Source organism: Bison bison, unplaced genomic scaffold (genome assembly GCF_000754665.1).
Source record: "Bison bison bison isolate TAMUID 2011002044 unplaced genomic scaffold, Bison_UMD1.0 scf7180017864267, whole genome shotgun sequence".
Lineage (NCBI taxonomy): Eukaryota > Metazoa > Chordata > Mammalia > Artiodactyla > Bovidae > Bison > Bison bison.
This window is the reverse complement of record NW_011494839.1, coordinates 625082-651682: the sequence shown is the minus strand read 5'-3', so window position 1 is coordinate 651682 and position 26601 is coordinate 625082. Positions and strand designations below refer to the sequence as shown.

The 26601-nt window shown below is 38.9% G+C and overlaps 1 protein-coding gene across 1 annotated transcript in view; it reads left to right on the top strand.

The window, feature by feature from the left end:
* Positions 1-26601, top strand: part of PREX2 (phosphatidylinositol-3,4,5-trisphosphate-dependent Rac exchange factor 2) — a gene marked incomplete at its 5' end in the record, with an annotated part of 302517 nt that overhangs the window by 217656 nt on the left and 58260 nt on the right. Inside the window, 2 exons of the mRNA XM_010848488.1 lie at positions 4212-4355; positions 14159-14273. Of these exons, the coding sequence (XP_010846790.1) occupies positions 4212-4355; positions 14159-14273 (259 nt within the window). The remainder of the gene's footprint in view (positions 1-4211; positions 4356-14158; positions 14274-26601) is intronic.

The following is a 26601-nucleotide window of genomic DNA, read 5'->3' as shown; positions in this document are numbered from 1 at the left end:
TGAATAACGTGCTAGGGAGGGAAGCATTCTAAGACGGAGGGTGAAGACCAGAAACAAGTCATACAGACAGAGCTATCTCTCAGGAATTGGTTCCAGGAACCTCTCAGATACCAAAATCCACGGATGCTCAAGTATTGAATAAAATGGTGTAGTGTTTGCAGGTAACCTACGCACATTCTCCTGTATACTTTAAATTATCTCTAGATCACTTAGAATACCAATATATTAATAAGTGCTCTGATGTAAATACCAGTGTAAATGGTCAAAATGTTGCTGCTGCTGCTAAGTCGCTTCAGTTGTGTCCAACTCTGTGCAACCCCATAGACGGCAGCCCAACAGGGTCCCCCGTCCCTGGGATTCTCCAGGCAAGAATACTGAGTGGGTTGCCGTTTCCTTGTCCAATGCATGAAAGTGAAAAGTGTAAGAGAAGTCACTCAGTCGTGGCTGACTCTTAGCGACCCCATGGACTGCAGCCTACCAGGCTCCTCCATCCATGGGATTTTCCAGGCAAGAGTACTGGCATGGGTTGCCCTTGCCTTCTCTGCAAAATGTTGCTGATCAGAAGCAAATTCAAATTTGCTTTTTGGAGCTTTCTGAAATTTTTTTTTTGGACATGCAGTTGGTCGAATCTGTGAATGCAGAACCCGTGAATGTATTTTTGCATCTGTGAATGCAGAAATTCAGTAAAGGGCCTACTTTATTTGGGAGAAGGGTGTTCCAGGTCCACTGAAACAATGAGAACAAAGACCCCAAGGTGGGAGCATGTGTGACACATTCTGGGGATAGGAGGGAGGGCTGGAGCAAAGTCAGAGAGGGGAAAGGAGAAGGGGCTGAGGACAAAGAGGAGGCCACATCTTTGAATGAGCTTTGCCTTTCTCATTGAGCCACTGAGCAGGGGAATGGCACATACTAAATAAAGACAGCCTGTGCTGCTGTGCTGCTGCTGAGTGGACCTTACCAGGCAAGGGCAGAAGCAGAGAGACCACTTAGGAAGGCCTTGCAGTGACCCAGGTGAGAGATGATGGTGACTTGACCTTGAGGGTAGCTGTGGAGATGGGAAGTGGTTCATCCTGTATGTATTCAATTATGAGGGCAGAGAGAATAGAATCTTATTAAAGTTTCATCTCCACTGATAAATGAGAGAGCACAAAAACATGAATTACAATGTTAGGGATTTAGGCTGTATTCTGGCGGGTGTTTGGTAAAGGGGATTATTTGATAAGGATAATATTATTTGGGCAAATTGTATAGTCTTCTGTGGGCAGATATAGAATATATTTTCATTTACTTGAATAATGTAGGAATAATTTCACTACAAGGCAGAGAAACTCTATTTTCACAATATAACCTGATACTTTTTCTTTTAAATTTTGCCTGAGGAACCATGACCTCAAAGGAGCATGTTGTCCATGATTCAAATATGACATTACTGGTGAATGGTCTGTTGAGTAAACTGGAGATGAACCAGTATTTTAAGCTTGATAGAATATTTACTGTACAGCCGTTATGAGAGATTTAACTTTGGCATATTGAAATACATACTAAATATTAAAAGTAATTGAGACCATGTACATAATATTTTGACATTATATAAATAACATTATAAATGTAGACACAATAAACACAAAAATTGTGCTATATTGTGTGGCAGTACATTTTTATATATTTCCCTTGAAGCATAATCTCAACTTTTGAAGTTAGTTCCCCAGTGACAAGTCAGTTCCAAGGCTATGACACTAGGTATTCTAAGCAAATTTAAACTGTTATGATAGTATAGTTATTATTTTGAGTTGTTTTAAGAAAGAAGAGAATTATTTATACCCAAGTGTCATCACATCATATTGAAATAGTGTAAGAAAACTAGAACTTTTTTGTTAACTGCATGTGATTTAATCTTTCTGTAAGCCTAGAAGCAGAGGGGTCAGATTGACTAATTTGCATCACTGTGATGAAGACTAGTTGGCTGAGTGTCTATAAGGGAAGGACTGAGTCCAGAGGGTTGGAAGCATGAAGCATATAGAGAACACTGGGCCTTGACATCAAGAAATCAGAGTTCATATCCAGGCTCCATTCTCATCTGCAAGCATGAGAATATTAGCTTTCCCTGACTCATGGGATTGTGAGGCTTAAAGAAAATTATGTATTTGAAAGTCTCCAGCACTATGTAAGGCTTACGATAGTATTCAGTAAATATTTGAGGCCACTGTCTCTGCTTTATTAATCTGTGTCCTTTTAAAAAAGCTCCATTTAGCATTATTCACAGTCTTATTTTTGCATTAAAGAACAATAAGATTCTGAAGAAAAATGCAAGCCAAGCAAGTAGAACTGAAATATCTGGATTAAAAATATTTCATTTTCTTTGAACAAATAATTATAAGGTGTATATAACATGCTTGGTACTGAACCAAGTTCTAGGGATATAATATTGATTAAGTAAAATAAAATCCCTGTTGGCATGGACCTTAGCTACTAGTGAGAGATACAAAGGAATAAATGGGCACTCTGACCCACTTTGGTATAGAGAAAGTACAAAATATTTCCCATGTTATATGATGTAACTAGTGAAAATGAAGGTGTTAATTGCTCTTATATCCAACTCTTAGCGATCCCATGGACTGTAGTCTGCCAGGCTCCTCTGTTCATGAAATTCTCCAGGCAAGAATGCTGGAGTGGGTGGCCATGTCCTCCTCCAGGGGATCTTCCCAACCCAGGGATAGAACCCAGGTCTCAAGTCTCCTGCATTGGCAGGCAGATCCTTTACCACGAGCATCGCCTGTACTTTCACATATGTAGCAAATACCTTGAGGAAAAGTCTTTCACATAGCACTCTTAGTTTTAACCACATTTTAGATTTAGTATACTTGATCATTTTCAATCATTTTTCAGTTTCCTAATTCCTGGTGTTGCATCTTTATTTGTGCTTTGCTAACCCAGTAATATGATACTGCTGCATTCTCATTTTCCTTCCAATAACATTATCCATTTGGAAATACAGAGATTGACTATGTTGGAACTAAGGGATAGAATTTAACAAAATTATAATATATATGAAAGACATTGTATGGAAAGGGGAACTAGAAGATACAACTATTTTGTATATTTTAATCTTTATTTAATATTCATGCATCTTTTTTCTTTAATTTTAGTACCAGAAAAAAAAAGAATTTTCCTACTCATTAAAATCTTCAACTGTGAAATTTGTTTATTCTCTTTCTTAACCTCAATTTCTTCATGTCTCCCTTAAAAAAAAAAGAAACAAAAAATAACCATAATTATATGGTATAAAAAGAAATTGTAGATGTTAATACAATAAGTCCTCTATTGATATGCAGAATTAGATACGTTTAGTAAGAAACCTGGAATCTGTGATCACTTATGGTATTTAATCTTGAGCTCTACTTTTATACAGTTTTATTTCAAGAAGCAAGGTAAAAATAATATTGAGTCAAGAACATATATTAAATACTTACTCTATTTTGGCCTTAATTTTAAACTGGTTAATGTGACTATTGTAGCCTTTTAGGAAGAGTTTGCATTCTTTTTTAGTGAAGTGGAAGTTATTTGTCACGGACAAGTATCGTAATAAGAAGGATTTATGATAACACTGTGAAATAGTACTGCAGCATTCCAGCTTTTCAAGTTGGTTGGAGTTTTGTTGTGAGTAATTAAATTTAGGATCTTTGAAAGCAGCTAAAAGAGTTTAAACAGATAATGTCTAATGACTGTCAGGCAGGGACAGAGGTAATGCATTTTTGATCTGCTGCTCAGAGAGTGGAGTTTGCAAAACCCGTGCTAATTTTGATAATGGTTGCTATGCACTCAGTTTCTTGCACACTACTTCACAAGTGTACCCCAAGGAGTCATCTTGACTAAAATATGAATGAGGCAGCTGCCTTGGGAGATTTTGATTCCAAACCACGTGTATCTAAACTTCTCATTTAGTTAACTGAGACATCTGGTGTGTCAAAGTGTAGCGAAGTTTTCTGTTTCAGAATTTTATATACAGTACAATAATAAATCTGTTGCATTAGCTAATGAGAACCTGATTTAATACTCTTTCACCAAATAGTGCTGTTAAGTATTCCAAACCTGAACTTAATATAAATGGGTACTTTTAATGTAAAGTAATTGATGAATACTAGTTTTTAACAAACATGCTATATAACATACCCTGATAATAGGAAGTAATATAACATTAAATGTCATTTTAGATGTTCCTCTTACTTATCAAGCAGAAGGAAGCCGGCAAGCTCTGAAAGTTTACTTCTACATTGATAGTTACCATTTTGAACAACTGCCTCAACGGTTGAAAAATGGAGGAGGGTTTAAAATTCATCCTGTTCTTTTTTCACAAGGTAATTGCTTTTTTTTTAAACTTCATGTACTTAGATTATTTTATCAGTTGTTTAAAAGAAATGTAATAATAACCATCATTCTTTTTCACGAATTCAAAAGTTTATTCTGAATACTTAGTATATTTCCTTGTGCGACCGTCTGTTAAGGAAAAATCGTGTCTGGTATAAATATTTATCAAGTAGAATTGCAACGTTATTTATAATAGAGAAGACACGAGTGGCTTAAATAAAGATAAATTAATTTGCCTTAAATAAATTATTGTAAATCCATTAACATAAGGTTAAAATATTTTATGAGATAGAAAAAGTTCGATAGTATACAGATTACAAAAAAATGTATATACTCAATTATGTCATACATGTATGTATATACTTACATATATATATATAATGTTTTCAATACCATTGGGTGATTAAATTGTTGATTTTTTATTCTTTGAGTTTTTTTGCATTATGTTAATTTTGTCAGTAAAAATGTATCCCTTTTATAAATTAAAAAAAATTGTTTTGGCAAGTGAACAATGAGTGTTAACCGCAGTAGAAAAAATTAAGATTGACGTGAATAAGAAGATTCTTGCAGTGAACTGATTTCCCAGGGAAGGTCCTGAATCTTTTTAATCTTTGGAGTCACAAAAGCCAGAAAGATCAGAAATCCAGAATACTGTATAGTTTCTTTTTGTCTATGATTTTTTTAAAAAAGATTCATGCTGTGGTCACAAGATTTCTCTAAGTGGTACCACAGAATACTACATTTTTTCTTCTTTTGAGTTTTCAAGACTGCTTTGGTTTTGCTTTGGAATTTTTTTTTTATTTTATTTTAATAAAAATAGAATAGAGGAATAAAATCAATTTTGCTAACTGAAGAACTGACAGTCATGTGAAATCTAAATTCACTACCAAGTGAAAATTCTGCTTTGTACCTCCTGCATGTTATAATTCTAAAAAATAGATTGAAATGAAGTGAAGTCGCTTAGTCGTGTCCGACTCTTTGTGACCCCATGGACTGTAGCCTACCAGGCTCCTCCCTCCATGGGATTCTCCAGACAAGAGTACTGGAGTGGGTTGCCATTTCCTTCTCCAGGGGATCTTCCTGACCCAGGGATCGAACCTGGGTCTCCTGCATTCCAAGATAGATTACCCTTCCTTCAATTGCTATAGTTTAAAAACAATGTTATTGTTGTTGTTCAGTCCCTAAGTCATGTCCGAACTCTGTGACCCCATGGACTTCAGCACTCCAGACCTCCCTGTCCTTCACTATCTCCCAGAGTTTGCTCAGACTCATGTCCACTCAGTTGATAATGCCATCCAACCATCCTCTGTCACCCTTTTCTCCTGCCCTCAATCTTTCCCAGCATCAGGGTCTATTCCAGTGAGTCAGCTCTTCGCATCAGGTGGCCAAAGTATTAGAGTTTCAGCTTCAGCGTCAGTGCTTCCAATGGATATTCAGGGTTGATTTCCTTTAAGACTGACAGATTTGATCTTGCAGTCCAAGGGACTCTCAGCACCACAATTTGAAAACATCAGTTCTTTGGTGCTCAGCCTTCTTTATGGTCCAACTCTCACATTCATACATGACTACTGGAAAAATCATAGCTTGGAGTATTCATACCTTTGTCAGCAAAGTGATGTCTCTGCTTTTTAATACACTGTCTAGATTTTTCATAGCTCTTCTTCCAAGGAGCAAGTGTGTTCGAATTTCGTGGCTGCAGTCACCATTCACAGTGATTTTGGAGTCCCAGAATATAAAATCTGTCACTGTTTTCACATTTCCGCCTTCTAATTTCCATGAAGTGATGGGACTAGATGCCATGATCTTAGTTTTTTGAATGTTGAGGTTTAAGCCAGCTTTTTCACTCTCACTCTCATCAAGAGGCTCTTTAGTTCCTCTTCACTTTTTGTCATTAAAGTGGTATCACTTGCATATCTGAGCTTGTTGACATTTCTCCTGGCAATCTTGATTCCAGCTTGTGAGTCATCCAGCCCAGCCTTTCTCATGATGCACTCTGCAGAAGTTAAGTAAGCAGGGTGACAACATACAGCTTTGACATACTCCTTTCCCAGTTTGGGAACCAACCAGTCTGTTGTTTCATGTCCTGTTCTAACTGTTGCTTCTTGACCTGCATTCAGGTTTTTAGGAGGCAGGGAAGGTGGTCTGGTATTCCCATCTCTTTAAGAATTTTTCACAGTTTGTTGTGACCCACAGAGTCAAAGGCTTCAGCATAGTTATTGAAGCAGAAGTAGATGTTTTTCTGGAATTCCCTTGCTTTCTCTATGATCTAGTGAATGCTGGCAATTTGATCTGTAGTTCCTCTGCCTTTTCTAAGTCCAGCTTGTACATCTGGAAGTTCTCAGTTCACAAAAAACAATGGCTACCTCAAACAGACACTTGGCAAGAATGCATTTAAGCTGAGAAAAATTTCAGCGAAGAGATCTTAGGAGTTACTAGAAGGTGTTTTCATTTATGTGGTAGAGTCCATATAGGTGAACAGAATCTACAATGGAAAGAAATAAAAAAAGAAATTGAGCAAAAATACACCTTTGGAACTAGGCTAGGAGAATAGGTTAGCCTAAAATATGTGAAAAGGCATTACAGAGATCATAAGATTTAGAAGAAAGAAAAGGCTACTGGTCTGGAATGTTCACTTTTATAGCATTTAAGCAGACCATGCACTTGTTAAAGGACCTTCCTTTCATTTCCTTTCTTTCTCTCGTTTTAAAAATTTTGTCTTTGAAGTCATTCTTGAGATGACAGATGGCATTAATCATCTCTTCTAAAAAAGTGATTACATTTGTGACACACAACCATAAATAGCTGAATATCATACCCAGCAGCCAATATGCACAGGGAAAGAATTATTTTGCAAGGAGTCTCTATTTTATAATTGTGGCTAAAGCTAATTTAAAAAGAATCCCTAAATATATATGATTTCAGTGAGTACAATATTGCTTTTACAATGTAATGTAAAGAAAAGCTTTCACAAACATTAGGTTTTAGTATTCACACAGCAGTAAAATATGAAAAATGATTTGAAGAGTCGATAGTGGAAATTCTTCTGCCATGGAGGTCACAGATAGGTAAAGAAGACTGGAAGGGAATCTGTCTCATTAACAATCTGTCAGTGATAAGGTTGTTTATTTAAAGGAGATGCAGAGGTTCCTCTGCACTCACAGAACTCCCATGAGGAATCATTAGTTGTTCTGAGTTTTCATCAGCTCAGAGAGAAGCACAGGAAATTCAGCCCCAGCTTGAGTAGAGATTACCATCTGGTAATTGAACGTGGTGGTAAATGGAAGGGATTCCAAATAGAGTCTATTCCTGGGATGAAAGTTTATTTGAAGGGTTTTCATTTTGTGGGTACATGAGTCTTTGCTAGCAAATATAAAAGAATAAAGTGGATGAATTTGAAGTTTTCCTGGGAAATGTATTAGAATCAGCCCTTCTAACTGTTTGTGCATGCGTGCTAAGTCCGCTTCAGTTGTGTCCAACTCTTTGCAACCCGATGGGCTGCAGCTCACCAGGCTCCTCTGTCCGTGGGATGCTCCAGGCAAGAATACAGGAGTGGGTTGCTGTGCCCACCTCCACGGGAACTTCCCTACCCAGGGATTGAACCCACGTCTCTTATGTCTCCTGTATCAGCAGGCAGTTTCCTTACCACTAGTGCCACCTGGGAAGCCTTCCTAACTATATGGTCCATAGTAGACGGTGCTAAGTAAATGGCTTGTTGTTTAGTCGCTAAGTTGTGTCTGGCTCTTCTGTGACCCCATGGATTGTAGCCCACCAGGCTCCTCTGTCCATGGGATTTCCCAGGCAAGAATACTGGAGCGGGTTGCCATTTCCTTCTTCCCAATCCAGGGATAGAACCTGCGTCTCCTGCATTGGCAGCTGGATTCCTTACCACTGAGCCACATGGGAAGCTCACAAGTATATGGTACCAAGGACAACATACTTGTAAGAAGCAGCAAATGTCCTGACTTGTTGTTTTTCTTGTCTGCGTGGATCCTTGGGCAGAGGAGGGTACTCTGATGTATGAGGTGCCCTGCAGAGATCAGACCAACTAGTAAATCAGGAATTCCAGAGTTGGAGGCCAGTAAGGTACCCTCTAGGGAACATCCATTGCTGAAAACCAGAGCTGCTGAAGAACAAGAATCTAGGCAGCCAAAATGACAAAAAGACAGATTTCCAAGGTTAGGAACACAGAAACAGCCAGACAGAAAAATCAACACAAAGCATAACCAAAACACCAGAAGATGGAGATCACAGTGAAGCAGTCTTCTAGAATAACTTCCTACAAGCCAGACAATGAATCCTGTCGGGATTCATGAGCCCTTGGATACAGCAAGTGACTATAAACTGAGTGAAAATGGGAGTTCAAGGGAGATAGACACCCAGGGTGCCTGGCTTGCTATTGTGCAGTCTTGCAGTGCTTCTCAATGCTGGCTGCCCTTCAATCATCTTGGGAACATTTTAGAAAACACCCGTGCTTGGTCCCACACCGAACCAATGAAGTCAGAATCTCTGGGAGGTGGTGCTCAAATGTCAGTATATTTCAGAAGCTCTCCAGGTGATTCTAATGTCCCTCAGGACTGAGAAAGCACGGTGCGATGTGGATTATAAATCACTGTGCAATTACACAGACTTTCTGGTGGTGCAGTGGTAAGGAAACTGCCTGCCTCCTTGTGGTTTTGATTGGCACTTCTCCAATGGTGAGCGACATTGCCCATCTTTCACCATATGTAAAATAGATAGCCAGTGGGAGTTTGATGTCTGATGTAGAGCACCCAAAGCCATGGCTCTGTGACATCCTGGAGAGATGGGGTGAGGAGGAAGGTGGGAGGGTGGAGAGGACATGTTTACTTATGGCCAATTCATGTTGATGTATGGCAAAAATCATCACAATTTTGTAATGTACAATTACTTTTGTAAAGTAATTATCCTCCAATTAAAAACAAGTCCCCCTGCCAATGCAAAGATGCAAGAGCTGAGAGTTCGATCCCTGGATCTGGAAGATCCCCTGGAGGAGAAAATGGCAACCCACTCCAGTATTCTTGCCTGGAAATTTCCATGGACAGAGAAACCTGGTGGGCTACAGTCCATGGGGTTGCAAAGAGTCAGACATGACTGCACACACACACATGCAGGTATCCAGTTCATCTTTGCTTAAGTAGCTGAGTCCATTTCAAGGTGTTGACACTTCTAGATTCTGGGAAGCTAGGGCAGTGAGAACTGAGCCTTTGTGCTTCTGCACTGTTAGATCATTAGGACTCGGGCTACACAGAGAAAATGTAATTTTGGCTGGACAGTTGTTATCAGAACAGGCTGAAGATGCCCTAGAGAGCTGACCACTGAGGGATGCCTTCTGACAGTCACAGCAGCTGGAGAATAAGCCCTTCGTTTTGGAAAGGGGATGCGAGTGGGTGGCTCTAGAACATCTGCCTCGGTTCACATCTTGCATCTTCAGATCCATTCCTTTGTCTAGGGAGGGTGTCCTTCATGACTGTGATGGGCCTCTGTTCCTGGGAGGACAATTTAGCAGCATGTTAATGGGACAAATTGGGGGGCTTCCCAAGTGGCTCAGGAGTAAAGTATCCTGCCAGTGCAGGAGATGCAGGAGACATGGGTTCAATCCCTAGCTTGGGAAGAACCTTTGGAGGCAGGTTCTTGGATCCATGTATACTACTTCTTTGGGACACGACATCAGATGAAAGTTTTTGTTTGTTTGTTTGTTTGTTTTTTAGGTATATATTGTGCCCAGCAATATAGCATCCCTTTCTTATAAAGTGTTAAGTACGTACTTCCTGGGTCTCTGATAGTAATTTTCCTTAAACTAAATGGAATATTCGATGCTGGTTCTTTCTCCACAAGCACATTCTTGGGGATATTTGGTTTCTTCACTTCCTGTGCAAAAAGCTGGCACACAAAACTGTTGCTCCTAACTTCTTGAAAAGGTATTACCTCAAAAAAATAAAAGATATTACCTCTTTGAACATAATTAAAATCACCCAGAAACTTGAGTGCTGTCTCTCTTTTAAATAAAAGGGAGCAGTCTGTTATAAACACTGTCAGTTTCTAAGTTACATTTTTTTTTTTCCTGGAAAACTCTTCTTAAGGTTCTTTAAAAGGTGCATCCTTTAGTTTTCCATTGGGGTTTTTGCAGAGTATGTATAAACAGAATATGTAATAGCTTTTTAGAAAGGAAGAACAGTTCCCAGAACTGAAATTTCCTCAAAGTTAAGAGTGGGTCTTTATGAGCGTGAGCACCCACATCTCTTTACAAGGTAGCACAGCCTTTCCCAGTGTTGGTCACAGTAACAGATAAAACTTGCCTTCTTTACAAATGCTGTGGCCAGTTCTGAAGAATTCTGACCATTTCTGGGGATTTGTAACAGTCCATATGTAATGTCTTTTTTAACTAGTGCAATTCTTTTGTGCTATCAGAAGAGGGTGTTAGTTGAAACTATTCTTAAAATTGTTACTCAGAGGCTCCATATTTTTTTCTGATCAATCCTTTTCTTGGAAAAGCTGTGAAATGTATTTTGAGTGAGTGGAAGAAAGGCTCATTTTCAGTCTTAGATAATTTAATCTATAATTTTCTAACTTTTTTTTTTACTGACTATACCTGCTTTTAAAATAATGTTTTGCTTCTAAATTCAAAAGTAGTAGGACTAAAACAAGCTAACAAACTCAAGTAGTGTTTTAAATATTGCTTTCAATTAAGTGCTCTTAAGTAAGTTAATGTTTATTCAACCAAATATGTTGGTACTATTTTAAAATATTTATTCCACCAAGTATGTCAAAACTATTCAACCAACTATGCCTGTACCAGTTAGACTTAATTGTCTAATTAAGAAATTAGACAAGGAAATGCTAAGGAAGGGTCAAACTTTGAAGTTTGGATTTTATTATATATTTAACCTTTTTTCCTGCTGAGAATACAAATTTAGTTTGGTATATGTCATTCTATTTTCTTTTTTAAAAAATATAACCAAGTTGTTCACCTAAAATAGGGAATGTTGTTCTCCTTTCTCTACTTTGCCATACAAAGTTTACTTTTTAAACATAAAACTCATTTTTGGGGGGTTCATTTCCCTATATTGTTGAGACTCCTGGCAACATTTTAAACTCTTTTCTTATTGTTTTTAAATTTATATAATTGTGAATTATAACTGTTCTGAATTTGAAAATATCTTAAGAAATATAAGGAACATTTGTTTCTCTATTTGTAACAAGCTTTTAGAGCAGGACTGGACATTCTGGACAAAGCTGAGTCATCAAGACTTTATAGAAACTAGATCCCAGAGGTTTTCTTGTTCCCTCGCACTGTCAACCCCCTACCTCCTGTCCCATTACCCCTTCCTAGTGTCACCTTCCAATCTTCTTGGCCTTAAATCACAAACTGAAACATCCTTGCGTGGATCCTCCTCTTAGTTGGAACCAAACTTCCTGTTTGGCTAGGCTCACTCATCCATCATCTCCACCTGTTGTGGAAATAGAAGTAGATCATGCTTGTGGGGCACTGGTCACCTAGTGCATAAAATACATTCAGTTAGTGATAAGAATAGTCATGGGCTCTCTTAGGTACTGTTATTTAATGTAATTGTTTCCCAAGTACCTTTATTAGTAGGGGGTCATGTTTTCCATTTCACAAATAAGAAACCTGAGGATCTTAGATAGTAATTAACATGCCCAAGGTCACACAGCTACTAAGCAGTGGAAGTTATGGTTTTACTCCAATGCAAGGGTTTTCACTATTAGCTTTATAATCAGAAGAGGAATGCACAGTGAAATATGACTATTGACAGGCTGAATCTTCCTGGAATAGTGGCCTTTCACAAATAACACTCTTAATGAAAGGGAATGTCACATGTATTTGAGGATTGTTTTATCAGGGAGACCTCCTTATATTTCTTGTGTGTATGCAGGCCCAGAAGCTTACTGAACCAGTTGCAAATATTCTAATGAACGCAGAATTCATAAGGAATAAACAAATAAATAATCCTTGAAAGAAGCCCACAAATTCAATTTTCTGTACTGAAGTAAATGTTAGGAAGCTTTCTCTCTAATTTTCCACAAATGATTTGCTCAGTTATAGACCAATAATGCCATTCAAAAAAAAATTAAATTTAGCAATACTCTAAAAATTTTGTCATTTCTTCAATGTCCTAAAAATCTGATTACTTTAGAAAACAGCACAGCTAAAATTAGCAGTGCCTTTTCTGTCTTTGCCCCAAAGTGGTAATGTTTTTGTCAATTTGAGGAAACATTATTATTTAGTTTAGAGACTATGGCATTTAGCAGTTTTGAAAGATTATTTTTTTTATCCGTTTTGAATTAGTCTGCTGAAAATTGCGGCTCATTAGTGGTAACAAGTTCAAGGGGAAATAATTTGCATTTCCAAATTGGATCCATCGCCATTCCTGTTGCTGGCAGCCTCTTGAAAGGGAATCTTGTATTTCTAGGCACTTTCCTGTGATTCATTTCCTCTCCAAAAGGTTAAAAATACCACTGTGTAAAGTCTAAAGGAAGAAGAAACACTTAACTAAAAATGTTAGTTATGAAAGAAATCTATATTAATCAAAGGCATTTGAAATTATTGGTAAGTTTTACATATATATAAATATGTTTTAGCTTATTTATTTATTTCCTTAAACGTTTCTCCATAAATGGTCCCTTTTTTATCAGAGTATAATTGCTTTACAATGTTGTGTTAGTCTCTGCTATACGATGAAGTGAATCGGCTGTGTGTATACATACATTCCCTCCCTCTTGAGCCTTCCTCTCACCCCACCTCCATTCTACCCCTCAAGGTCATGACAGAGCTTATTTATTTTGAACTGAATTAACTGACCATTGAACTAGAGGTAGTATTCTAACAGTTCTCTTTATCTGTACTTCTTGTTTCATAATTTAGTTGCAACTGCAAGAGAATATTAATATACATGGAGACAGACAAATTCAAATTTTTACTCGTTATGTTAATACACATTTCTGCATCTCATACCTAGCTATATGCATGTGTATATATGGTGTGTGTTTATATGTGTATATATACATTTAAGCGTTTATATATATGTATGTTGTGTTGTTTAGTCATTTAGTCGTGTCCAACTCTTTGGTGACCCCATGGTTGTAATCTGCCACGCTCCTCCATCTGTGGGATTTCCCAGGAAAGGATACTGGAGTAGGTTGCCATTTTCTCCTCCAGGGTATCTTTCCCACCCTGGGATTGAACCGGTATCTCCTGCATTGGCAGGCAAATTCCTTGCCACTGAGCCATGAAGGAAGCCATGAAGTTTGAGTATAAATAATATATATGTGTAAATATATATGAAGTTTGAGTTCAGCTTCACAAAAACATGTACAAAACTTTTTTAAAAATAGAAGACAAAATTTTTTTTAAGTTCTTTTCTTTTCATCTGTCTTGGCTAGGCTGGGTCTTCATTGCATGGGCTTCTCTAGTTGCAGCACTGAGGCTTAGTTGTGGCATGTGGGATCTTAGTTCCCCAACCAGGGATAAACCTCGGCCCCCTGCATTGGGAGCACAGAGTCTTCCTAACCGCTGGACCACCAGGGAAGTCCTGACAGTTTAAATTAGAAATTACCTTTGCCTACTTACTAAAGATAATTGCCAAATGTTTGAGCCCAAGAATGATTTTTATCTGTTTTTGGACTGGTTTAACCTTATTTCTTGTATATATGGTCATATTTGGTGCTATTCAATGCATTTACTACTAATAAGATGACACTAAATGTAGAGAACTGAGTTATACAGTCACATGAAGAGTACATTTACTTGTTTTCACAGCACTGGAGAGCATGGAAGGATATTATTATAGAGACAATGTTTCAGTGGAGGAATTTCAAGCTCAGATAAATGCAGCCTCCTTGGAAAAGGTCAAACAGTACAACCAGAAGCTCAGGTATGTCATTGTTCAGTTTTAAAAAAGGTTTTCATATTGTAACAAGAGCAGATGAATAGAGCTTTTGCAATTATTCGTTAGATGATTAATCATGATATTTCTTTTGATATAAAGTCCTCTTCTTTAGGGTTTAATATTTCTGATATTCTAATGGGTTCTTTTCTTGCAAATAAGTTAGAAAAAGTTTTAAAACTTTCATACTATTGTCTTAATTTCTTAGGAAGATCAAGAGATTAAATATTTAGCAGACCATTATCAGGAAAATAAAACCATTGATCTTTTATAGCAGTGTCTCCTAGGAGATTCAGTGGATTAAAGGTAAAATAGTTTCTTTTATGTACCATTAAACAACAAACAGCCAGTAACTTATACCAATAGGTGAATATGTTTAACACAGAAGATAAAATAAAACAGGTACTGCTTGATATTGGAAAAAGTATCTACTTTCAAATACTTTCAAGTAGCATTGCATTTTATTGTTTTTCCTCTAAAAATCATCTTACTGATATCATTATCAATGGCAGGGAAAAATTAACCACAATAAGTGAAAGGGAAATGTGTTATAATTCAGAAGCTTTAATCTTCAATTAATTATTAGCCTTTGTATCTCCCTTTTATAAATTACTCTTGTAATAGGTCATCTTTTAAAATTATTGACAGATTATGACTTTTATTTTTAAAAGAAAAAAAACTTTGTTCTGCTTTAGGCCTTAGTAAATCAAAAATACTGTTGTTTTTCTTTTTTGTTTGTTTTTTTTCCGTAATATGGCCAAATCATGAAGATAAATTAATTCCTAAAATTCCTGGTGCAGGAAGGGGTTGGTTCTTGTGGTTACCACCAGTGGGTTGGCTTTGTTTCACTGTGACTGCGTCCTCACGCTAACCCTGCCTCACACAAACCTGTCCCTTTTCCATGTTCTTTACTCTCTACCATCATTTTATCATCTTTAGCCTCAAAGCCCCCAGTATTTTTTCATTTTTCATTTTCTTTTCCTCCTAAAATCTAGTTGAAGATCCTGATGATTCTCTTAGACTGCTCTAATTTTATTACCTTGTCTAGATCGTTATTTCTCAAAGACATCTAAATAGACTTTCACAGGGAAAAAAATAGTTCTTCTTGAGTTCTTAAATACTGTGTATGTGTGCTTAGTCGTGTCTGACGTTTTGCGACTGCATGGACTGTAGCCTGCCTGGCTCCTCTGTCCGTGGGATTCTCCAAGCAGAAATACTGGATATAAGAATAGGAGGTTACCATGCCCTTTTCCAGGGAATCTTTCCCAACCCAGGGATTGAACCCACGTCTCCTGAATTGCTGGTGATTCTTTACCATCTCAGCCATCAGGGAAGCTCAAATACTGTGTCTAGATTCCTGGGTCAGAAAGATCTGCTGGACAAAGGGATAGGCTACCCACTCGAGTATTCTTGGGCTTCCCTTGTGGCTCAGCTGGTAAAGAATCCACCTGCAATGCGGGAGACCTGGGTTTGATCCCTGGGTTGGGAAGATCCCCTGGAGAAGGGAAAGGCTACCCACCGCAGAATACTGGCCTAGAGAATTCCATGGACTGTATAGTCCACGGGGTCACAAGAGTCAGACATGACTGAGCGACTTTCACCCTCACTGACTAAGCAATACTGACTTAAGAAGCTAAGTCACATCTTGTGAAGACCTCTCATTTGAGTACCATTAGCACAAAAGATAATTTTTGCTTTCATATCTGATAAAATATAGGTTATCTTTCAAATAAGAATACAAAATTAAAGCAATTCTGTGGAAGCTGTGGGCCCTGACAATACATCCCCCGAGTCCAATTTGAGCAAACTGGAACTTCCTGACCCAGGGATTGAACCCACATCTCTTATGTCTCCTGCGTTGGCAGGTGGATTCTTTACTACTAGCACCACCTCAGAAGCCTTAGAAGTCCCTTAGGAAGATTCTAATATGTTGGTAGAATTGAAAACCAATTCTATAGATCGGGAAGTTGTCAAAGTATGACTACCAGACCAGCATCCCACTAGACCATTGCTTTAGCATCCTCACTCATTTCTGATCTCCAAGGAGCAGTGTTGTTCTAATCTGCTCAGAATTTTGCTCCCAGATAATAATTTTAACCCACATGTCCGACCATGTCACTCTTCTACTCAAAGCATTTGTTGATTTCTTATTGCTCTCCCCCCACCAAAAAGAGTCACAAACTCCCTTCCCAGGCAGCCAACATCTTTCATGACTTGGCCCAAGACTTCCTTGCTTTCTCTGCCTATGTGCCAGCCAGGCTGTGCTTTCCTCATTTCTAACCAGACCCTTTACTTTCCTTCTCCCCTGAGTTTTCACACATCACTTAGCTTCTGCTTCCTGTCTCCCCTGTCTATAAAGCTACTACTCATATGATTCAATGTCCAGCTCTAGGATAGTCTCCTTTGTAAGATATTTTTCATTTATTCTTGGGCTAGGATGAAGCCCTGGGCATTCAGTTTTTCAGAAGTCCCTTACATGTTAAGTCGCTTCAGTCGTGTCCTATTCTTTGCAACCCTATGGAATATAGTCCACCAGGCTCCTCTGTCCATGGGGTTCTCCTGGCGAGAACACTGTAGTGGGTTGCCATGCCCTCCTCCAGGGGATCTTCATGACCCATGGATCGAACCCACGTCTCTTATGTTTCCTGCATTGGCAGGTGGCTTCTTTACCACTAGCACCACCTCAGACGCCCTTAAAAGTCCCTTAGACTCTGATGTGTTACTAGAAAAGTAAAAGTGAAGTCGCTCAGTCGTGTCCGACTCTTTGTGACCCCATGGACTGTAGCCTATCAGGCTTCTCCGTCCATGGGATTTTCCAGGCAAGACTACTGGAGTGGGTTGCCATTTCCTTCTCTAGGGGATCTTCCTGACCCAGGGATCGAACCAAGGTCTCCCGCATTGGTGTAGGCAGACGCTTTTACCATCTGAGCCACCAGGGAAGTCCAATGTGTTACTAGAATTGAAAACCAATTTCATAGATCGGGAAGTTGTCAAAGTATGACCTCCAGACCAGCAGCATCTGTGTCATCTGCAAGCTTGTTAAAAGCATCTCTTGGGTGGACCCCACACTCTGTGTTGGAACAAGCCTTCCAGGTGATTCTCATCAAATCACACTCAAATTTCAGAGCCACTGCCCAAGGCTAAATGAGTGACAGCTCATCCTTTCCCTCTTCCATTTTACTTTATGGCTGTTACAGAATTCAGTTATTATCCCTGATGATACAGTTATGTGTATAGGTTCTTTATCTTCTTTATTCTATTATAAGCTCTTTGAGATGCAGGGTAAGTTTATCTTGCTATTTCCCATTGCATTTATCAAAGTATCTTGTATAGAAAGCTCTCGTAAATATATGTTTCAGTTCAGTTCAGTTGCTCAGTCGTGTCCGACTCTTTGTGACCCCATGAATCGCAGCATGCCAGGCCTCCCTGTCCATCACCAACTCCCAGAGTTCACTCAGACTCACGTCCATTATTTAGCTGTAACTGGCAGAGAAAAGTGGGGATGGGGCATAGCCTTTATACACCTATGGGTCTTTTTTAAAAAATACAAATATACACTCATATACATGAGTATATATTTGATATATATATGTCTATATGTATATATATGTTATATGTATGTATATATATATGTATATATATGTTCAGCTGCTGCCGAACAATAACAAGAATAGATACATGACAAGATGTTCAAGATTCTTTGTTAAGAAAAACAGCATATGTATTAATTGCATGCTGTCCTCTTAACATAAGAAAATGTTTTAATGTATCTCTTCCTGAAGAGAGCATTAAAAGTACAGTTCAGTTCAGTTCAGTTCAGTCACTCAGTTGTGTCCGACTCTTTGTGATCCCATGAGTTGCAACACACCAGGCCTCCCTGTCCATCACCAACTCCCGGAGTTCACTCAGACTCAAGTCCATCGAGTCAGTGATGCCATCCAGCCATCTCATCCTTTGTCGTCCCCTTCTCCTCTTGCCCCCAATCCCTCCCAGCTTCAGAGTCTTTTCCAATGAGTCAACTCTTCGCATGAGGTGGCCAAAGTACTGGGGTTTCAGCTTCAGCATCATTTCCTCCAAAGAAATCCCAGGGTTGATCTCCTTGCAGTCCAAGGGTGTTGGAGTCTTCTTCAACACCACAGTTCAAAAGCATCAATTCTTCGGCGCTCAGCCTTCTTCACAGTCCAACTCTCACATCCATACATGACCACAGGAAAAACCATAGCCTTGACTACAGACTTGGTACAAATCACATGCCCTTGTCACCAGTTGCTGCTGCTGCTGCTAAGTCGCTTCAGTCGTGCCCGACTCTGTGACCCCATAGACAGCAGCCCACCAGGCTCCCCTGTCCCTGGGATTCTCCAGGTAAGAACATTGGAATGGGTTTCCATTTGTCACCAGTTACCTGCTATATATCCTTCTTGTTGAATATTAAATTTCTTTTGCACAGGAAGACAATTACCTTCCTCTTTACTCCTAATAATGCCATTTTTTCCCTGCTGATTTCTTGAGTAAGGGTGTTAATTTCTTCCTTAATTTTTCCTGTTACTTGTAACCTCAAATACTCAGATGTTGCTCTTGAACAATCTGTTCTTGGTTTTCAGACCCAGAGGCTGACCTTGACCATTTCGTTAAAGGCTGTTATTGTCCACGTTAAAAAAAACCTTCAGGGGTCACTAGTTCCTCATGGAGAAGGCAGTGGCACCCCACTCCAGTACTCTTGCCTGGAAAATCCCATGGACGGAGGAGCCTAGTAGGCTGCAGACCATGGGGTCGCGAAGAGTCGGACAGGACTGAGCGACTTCACTTTCACTTTTCCCTTTCATGCATTGGAGAAGGAAATGACAACCCACTCCAGTGTTCTTGCCTGGAGAATCCCAGGGACGGGGGAGCCTGGTGGGCCGCCATCTATGGGGTTGCATAGAGTCGGACACGACTGAAGTGACTTAGCAGCAGTTCCTCATAGCTCTAGAGCCTTTTTAACACTTTCACTGAAAACTGTTTCATTCCAAATGTTAATTTACTAATTAGATATCAGAAAAAGCTTTATCACAAACAAGCATAAGTAGGTAAATTGGTAAACTATTATCTTATTGGAAAGCTTTAGATTATCTTCTTGGAAAGCTTTATTGGAAAGCTTTAGATTCTAAAATTCTTTAGATTACAGGTTTCAGAAACAAAACTTAAACAGGCATAAACAAAATAATATGGCTTATATAACCAGTATATCCAGTGACTATGGGTGTTTCAGGTACAGCTGGATCCAGGTATATGGGCTTCAAGATACTCTTTATTTCTCTCTCTTTTTGGTATTCTTGTCCTCTCTGTGGGCTTCATTTTCAGGCAAAGTTGTTTCACTTTTGGGTAGAAGTGGTCACCACAGACCAGTATTGCATTTAGAGAAGAAGAGAAGGTATCCCCACTGTACTCTCCTGCCAACTAAGATTTCTAGCAAAGTACCTGGTCTCATTGACAAGACCTGAGTCGTGCCTGTTCCTGGGTGGGCTGAGCAGCACAGAAGACCAGTGGGCTGTCACAGAAAGCACAGGGTAAGGATGCTGGACAAGCACAAACAAAGGATTTCACATCAGTTATAGAGATTTCTCCAGAACAACAAAGAACAGGTGGAAATTTGCTACTTAAAAGAAAAGATATTGTAGCCATAATACCTACCAATTTTTAAGAACACATTAGAAGTCAGTCACAATGCTAGGTGAGTTATGTAGATTATTTAATAAGCCAGTGAGTTCCATATTATCATCTCTATTTTAAAGGGAAGTTGCACAAGTTAACCCAGATAATAAGTGGTGAAAACAGGACTGAAAGACTTTTTTCTCTTTAAAGTCTATAATTTTTTTTTTTTTTTTTTACTATATTAGGCCATCTCAGTGAGAGGAGTAAATGGTTTACACAACAAATAAATTTTCTGTTACGAAGTTTTGGTATCAGATATTATCAAGTGCCTCCAATTGCTTTGATTCTGTATCATTTATTCATTGAATGTTCATGAGGTTTCCATTCTTGTGAGAATGGCCAAGATGGAAAATGAACAAATAAGCTAATCCATAAACAATGTATTGCAGATAGTGAAAAGTGCAATGAAGAAAATCTGAAACTAGTTGCTATACTAAAAGAGCAGATTAGTTAGGAAGAACCTAAATATTAGGTGTTATCTGAAAGAAGGGCTTCCCAGGTGGCGCAGTGGTAAAGAATCCACCTGCCAATGCTGAAGACTCATATTCAGTCCCTGGGTTGGGAATATTCTCTGGGGAAGGAAATGACAACCCACTCCAGTATTCTTGCCTGGGAAATCCATGGTCAGAAGGACCTGGCAGGCTGCAGTCCATGGAGTCACAGAGTCGGACGTGACTAAGCACACAGAAGATGTGAAAGGAACCTGAATCACCAGGAGATGGTCTTGCCAGAATATGGGGGAAGATCGTTCCCAAAGCGGCAAATTGATGCAAACAGGTCATGGCAATAGCTTATCTTGTCTGAGGAAGATAAAGGTGGCCAGGGCAACGCTGACAAGTTGAGAAGGATCATTTGTGTTGAGAGAGCTGTGCAGAGCCTGGTTATGTAAGGGCTGTAGGCTATTGTAGGAGTTTGGATGTTATTGTAAGGAAGGAGACCATTGCAAATGTTTTATTGAATTCCTGCTGTCCAGTTATAGCTCATGCATCTCTTGCAAATAGAATTCAAATGGTTGAAGTTTGCTGGAAGCAGTAGTGAAGCATGCGGTGGCCAGCTGGCTGTTCTGATTGTTTCTCCTCCAGTCTCCAGGGGAATACAGATGAGGCCCTGTACCTCAGGAGTCTGCCTCATGCATCAGAGCCCTGGCACTGGGTGCCTGCACACACCCTGGGTTAGTTGTTTCTCCGGGTGAACAGGATTGAGCCAGTGGAAATTTCTAACAGCTGCTTCTAAAATATACCCTCTGGTGCCAAGTCAGATGATGTTCTTGATTGATTTCCTTCCGATTCTTAAGAAGTACAGCATGTAAAGTGTCTAACTCAGAAATTCTAACCACGAAATTCCAGCGAGAAATTCATTCCTTACCTTCACTGTTTTATTCTCTTTTCTAACTCAGACTCCCCTTTGTATTTACTCTGGCCATAAGCCATCATTCCCATTAGCCTCATTTTTCCCCACCTTACATAAATGTAATTTATCATTGCCAAACCCTTTCATTTTAATGTATCCTGTTTATTGGCAGAAACCAGCACTGCATGGTGACTAATGAGATAAATGTGAGTGTGAACAGTATTCTTCTATAAAGTGCTCCTTTCAGGTTGAGGGGTCTAGATTAGCTTTTTTCAAATACCATTTTCAGTATAAAGTCAGCGTTAAAGCAAAAGAGAAAAATCAAAAGGAAACAAGTTGTATATTAGTTTCTAAGGTCATTTATTAGTGTGGTGAAGTAACAACTTTGTACTGAATATTTTAGGGCTTATAATTTGGGGTATCTCAATGTAAATTCATCATCTTTATAGAAAGCAGACAAGGAAATTATTGAAAGCATATATTCTCTTAAAGTATGTCCTTTTTTGGATATAGAATGACACTTTCTTTAAAGAGAATTTTTTAAAAAACAAAAATATATTTTATATAACAAGTATAAGGATGATAGATATTTTGTTTAGGTTAGCAAGAAATGCTACACAAATATTAATCTCAGAGTCATATATTTTGAACAGTTTTTTCAACTGAGAAATGCCTGGCTAGAAGGATGCATGTGTTTGGCTGTTCCCATGATAGCATCTCTATAAAATGGATCATTTCTCTCTACCTTGAAGGGAAAAAAAATGAGTATGTTCTCCTGGCATGAGACAGATATGAAGAATGGCATAGCCTTACTACCATTTCACATCTTTACGGCTATCAAATAGCATGAGAAAATAAAGAATAGCAGGACTTCAGGCTTTGACCCCATCTGCAGTCATCGGCTCATTACCAATCCAGACTTGGGTCCCCTCGCCTAAAGCACAGTAAAGTCCGTCCACTGACACTGGGTTGTAGTGAAGGACAGTTCAGCATTTGTTGCAGAGCATCAAACAAGGAGTCCAGGCAGGTAATGCTCAAAAGGCCCAGACTCTCCGATGGCTTTCAGGGACAGGTTTTTAAAGGTAGAATGAGGGAGGTGGGTTGCAGGATGTGTGATCAGCTTGTGTACAGTCTTCTGATTGGTTGGTGAGATCGAAAGCCGATGTCATCAACCTTCTGGTTCCAGCCTGTCTGGGATTATGTATTTGTGGTCAGTCTGCAGTTTACTTCTTCCAGCTGGTAAGCATGTCAGTATCTACAAAACAGCTCAGGGATATGGCTTGAGGTATTATCTATGACATGAATTTGAGCAAACTCCAGGAGATAGTGGAGGACAGAGGAGCCTGGCATGCTGCAGTCCATGGGGTCACAAAGAGTCAGGCACGGCTTAGTAACTGAATAACAACAAATTATCTATAGTCCTCAAGAAGGAACTAAAGACCCTTGACTTTAGTTAATGGCTAAAGTAATATTTTGCCTTTCCTGACTGCCTTTTTTCTGCATTTTCTCACTTCTCTGATTAAATTTGTTCTTTGGAACTCAGGGGAGGCCTTGGGGGCCTTTTTTTACAAGCAAGAGGCAGGTGGAGGGTGTGGGGGTAGGTATTTGTCCCAGGAGGATGACGTAAGGTCCTGCTCAGTTACAGGCGCTTGTCTTCTGTCCCCATCTTTTTCTTCCCACAGAGTCTTTGACTCATAACACACTATTTCCCATTCCTTGTTTAGACAGTAAATGGTACACCCCAGTTTGAAATGGAAAATTTTGGTACTGTTGATGAGAAGCTGTGCAAGCTATCTTAAATCAACAAGAGTATGAACTTCATAAAGTCTGAGAGCAAGCAAGAGAGAGAATATCAATTAAAATACAGATAATGCCTTTGTCCTTCAATTGCTTCACTTTATAAAGCTGCAGATTTTAGAGTTATTCTGTTTTAATTAACTGGAAACATTCCAGATGCATAGTGAACTCTTCTATAGCAGTTTTATATTTGCTTTCCATCCAATCTTCAGCTGAAATCCATTTTTTATACCTTGAGATACATCCACATTTCTGTTTTGCTAAGACTAGCTGTAAACTAAATGTGTATATCCAGTTTATTTCTATTTTCAATAGGTTATGGAGATTTCAGAGCTGTATATTTTGTTTTATATGAGAAGTGATTCTTCAGTAGCAGGAGAAAACAACTAAATCTACAAAGAATTTGAATTTGTTTATAATGCTTAAAAGTGTACTAAGTTTCTTTCCTATATCTGACATAGGTAAAGGATCTATGTTTACAAAATTAAAGTTATACTCTAGGTGTCATATTCTTTCAGTGTATGAAACTAAAGGAACTGCAGGATACTTGTGTTTGACACACGCTTCACCCCCACCAAGTATCAGGGACAGGAATGAATTCAGTAAGTGACTTTTTCTCTGGAAGAGAAGCTGGGTTTACAGTGTTTAAGGGGGAGGGGATGGGAGGTAAAGTTGTGGGGAAGGGAGTATTTTCCAACATAGAGAACTGGTGTTGATGTTGAGTAGCTCAGTCATGTCTGACTCTTTGTGACCCCATGGACTGCAGCACACCTGGCTTCCCTGTCCTTCACCATCTCCAGGAATTTGCTCAGACCCATGTCCATTGAGTCAGTGAGGCCATCTAACCATCTCATCCTCTGTTGGCCACTTTTCCTCTTGCCTTCAATCTTTCCCAGCATCAGGGTCTTTTCTAAAGAGTCAGCTCCTTACATCAGGTGGCCAAAGTATTGGAGCTTCAGCTTCAGCAACTGTCCTTCTAATGAATATCCAGGATTGATTTCCTTAAGGATTAACAGAGAAAAAAGAATAAGTAAAAGTCCTGAAGGGTTGAGGAGAAATAATAAAGCATCTGGAGGCTGGAATTCAGGAGGAAGAAAGGCATGAAAGAATGGATGAACAGAACCAATATGCCCTCCTTTACCTCCTGTACCATCAACTGTTCCTCACTTCTTTCAACCCAGCTTCACTCAGGACACACTCCAGCCCTATTTCCATGTGCTGAAAGCATGGACAGTAAATCCCCTACATAGGAGCCTTCAGGTTGTGAACTTTCAAAGATGTGAATGCGGGTTTGCATGCCCAGTCACGTAAGTTGGTCCGTGTGTCTGGCGTACACTGTCACGTGAGTGCGTCCTCTGCAAGTGGTTTTGCTTCTGTGCACTTACTGTGCAGTGCTACTGTAGTACATACAGTACCTTGTTGCAAGCCCAAGCTGTCTGGAACAAGTGTAAAAGCAGCACTATTGTAGTTGGTACTACCATACTTTTCAAGGTACTGTACTGAAGATTAAAAATGTTTTCTTTATTTTTTGTTTTTGTTTTTTATGTATTATTTGTGTAAAACATATTATAAACCTATTACAGTACAGTATAATATAGCCGATTATGTTTATTGGGTATCTAGGCTAACTTTGTTGAACACGTCAACAAATTGAACTTACAAACGAGCTCTTGGAATGGAGCATGTTCACATGTAGGGGAATTACTGTGATTAGGACCCATCCCATCTCAGATTTGTCTTCCTGCAGGAAGCTTTCAGGGATAGCCTCAGCTGGAATTGCTTGGTGTCTTCTTTGAAACTCTTTGAGAGTCTGTGTTTTCTTTTATTTTGTTTTAACTGTAGGTTATTTACGTGCTGATGTATACATGAGGGCAACCACGTTAGTTCACCGCTGTGCTTGGTACATAACAAGTACTGTAAAAGGGCTTTCCAGGTGGAGCTAGTGGTAAAGAACCTGCCTGCCAATGCAGGAGGTATAAGAGATAGTCCCCTGGAGGAGGACATGGCAACCCACTCCAGTATTCTTGCCAGGAGAATCCCATGGACAGAGGAGCCTGGTGGGCTGCAGTCCATGGGATCACAGAGAGTCAGACACACCTGAAGCAACTTAGCACGCATGCACAGTACTGTAAAAATACTTGAATTGGAAATCCAGTTAATTGCAATGTATTGGTCTTTGGGTGGGATATTATCATTTTATTGAGTTTATTCCAGGATCCAGTCTACTTCATTTTATATTCAGAAAATTCTGGGCCATTTGAAGGGTACAGATGCTGACTCTGTTGGAGACTTCTCTAAAGAAAATTTATCAGTGTAGCCAAGGTTCATAAATTTCACATGAGACAAGATCAGACAAAGTTGAAATTATAGTGGCGCTTTTGAGAGCAACATCACTCTTCTTTATTTGAAAAACGCTATAATTCTATTAAACTTTGCCACTGTTACTTTCTGAAAATATGATAGAGCCGCCAATATATTTATGATATAATCTCATTTAATTATCTGGCCTATATTTATCTCTATGTGAATTAAGACTAATTCATTTACCCTTGGGAAGTTGTAATTATGTCTAATATTTATTTTATTATTACTTGAAAGGAATTTTAATTCAATTTTTAGGTGAGGGTAACAAAGGGGATTAGAATGATTTGACTATGAGTTTTCACATTTTTGTGATAAGTCCTTCTTTAAATAGTTTATCCAGGATGAGTAGATGTTCTGGCTGACAAATAGCAGCAGATAAAATCATCTTCAAAAAGCAACATTTGAAGAAAATTATCTCTCTGCAAGCTAAGAAAAGCTATTGTTTTCACCAAAGCAAAGGGAAGATCAAAGTACCTTGTGTTCAGAATTTCCTTTGGAATAAAAAAGAGCTGCAAGTGTCCAAGAAAAAATAAACACACCCTGAAGAATCAGTTAGGGAAATATACTTTGTGAGGAAAAATTGTCCCTGCTTGTGGAAGCAAGATTGATTCTTATTTTTAACTCTGCTGACTTTTCTACCAGAGCACAAGGACAATCAGTCTTTAAAAAATACATTCAAAGCAGCCTAGTCAAGCTCTCTCAGTGAATTTTTTTCCTATTGCTTTTGTTCAGTTCCTTTTTGCTGACATTTCAGAGTTCTTTTCTTTGGTGGATGGACCATGGAAGGGGAGTGAATCATTCTAAATGATTATTTCAAAAGAATCATATCCCTTCTTTCAAAAGAAGGGATAAGAAAATCACCTTATCCCTTCACCAGTGAGGAAATTTAGCTTGGACCCAGAGCTTTTGATTGAAAAGACATAATTGTAACTCAGAAAAATTAATATGGATGTATTGAAAGTCATAATTTATGTGAAGAGTCAGGGTATTCTGTTTGTAAATTGGCTGTCTAGTTACACAGACCACCCAACTTCAACTGAGGACAATGTTCCATCTTATATAGATTCAAGTGTGTGAAGTTTTCCCAGTCATTCAGGAAGAAAATCAAATACGT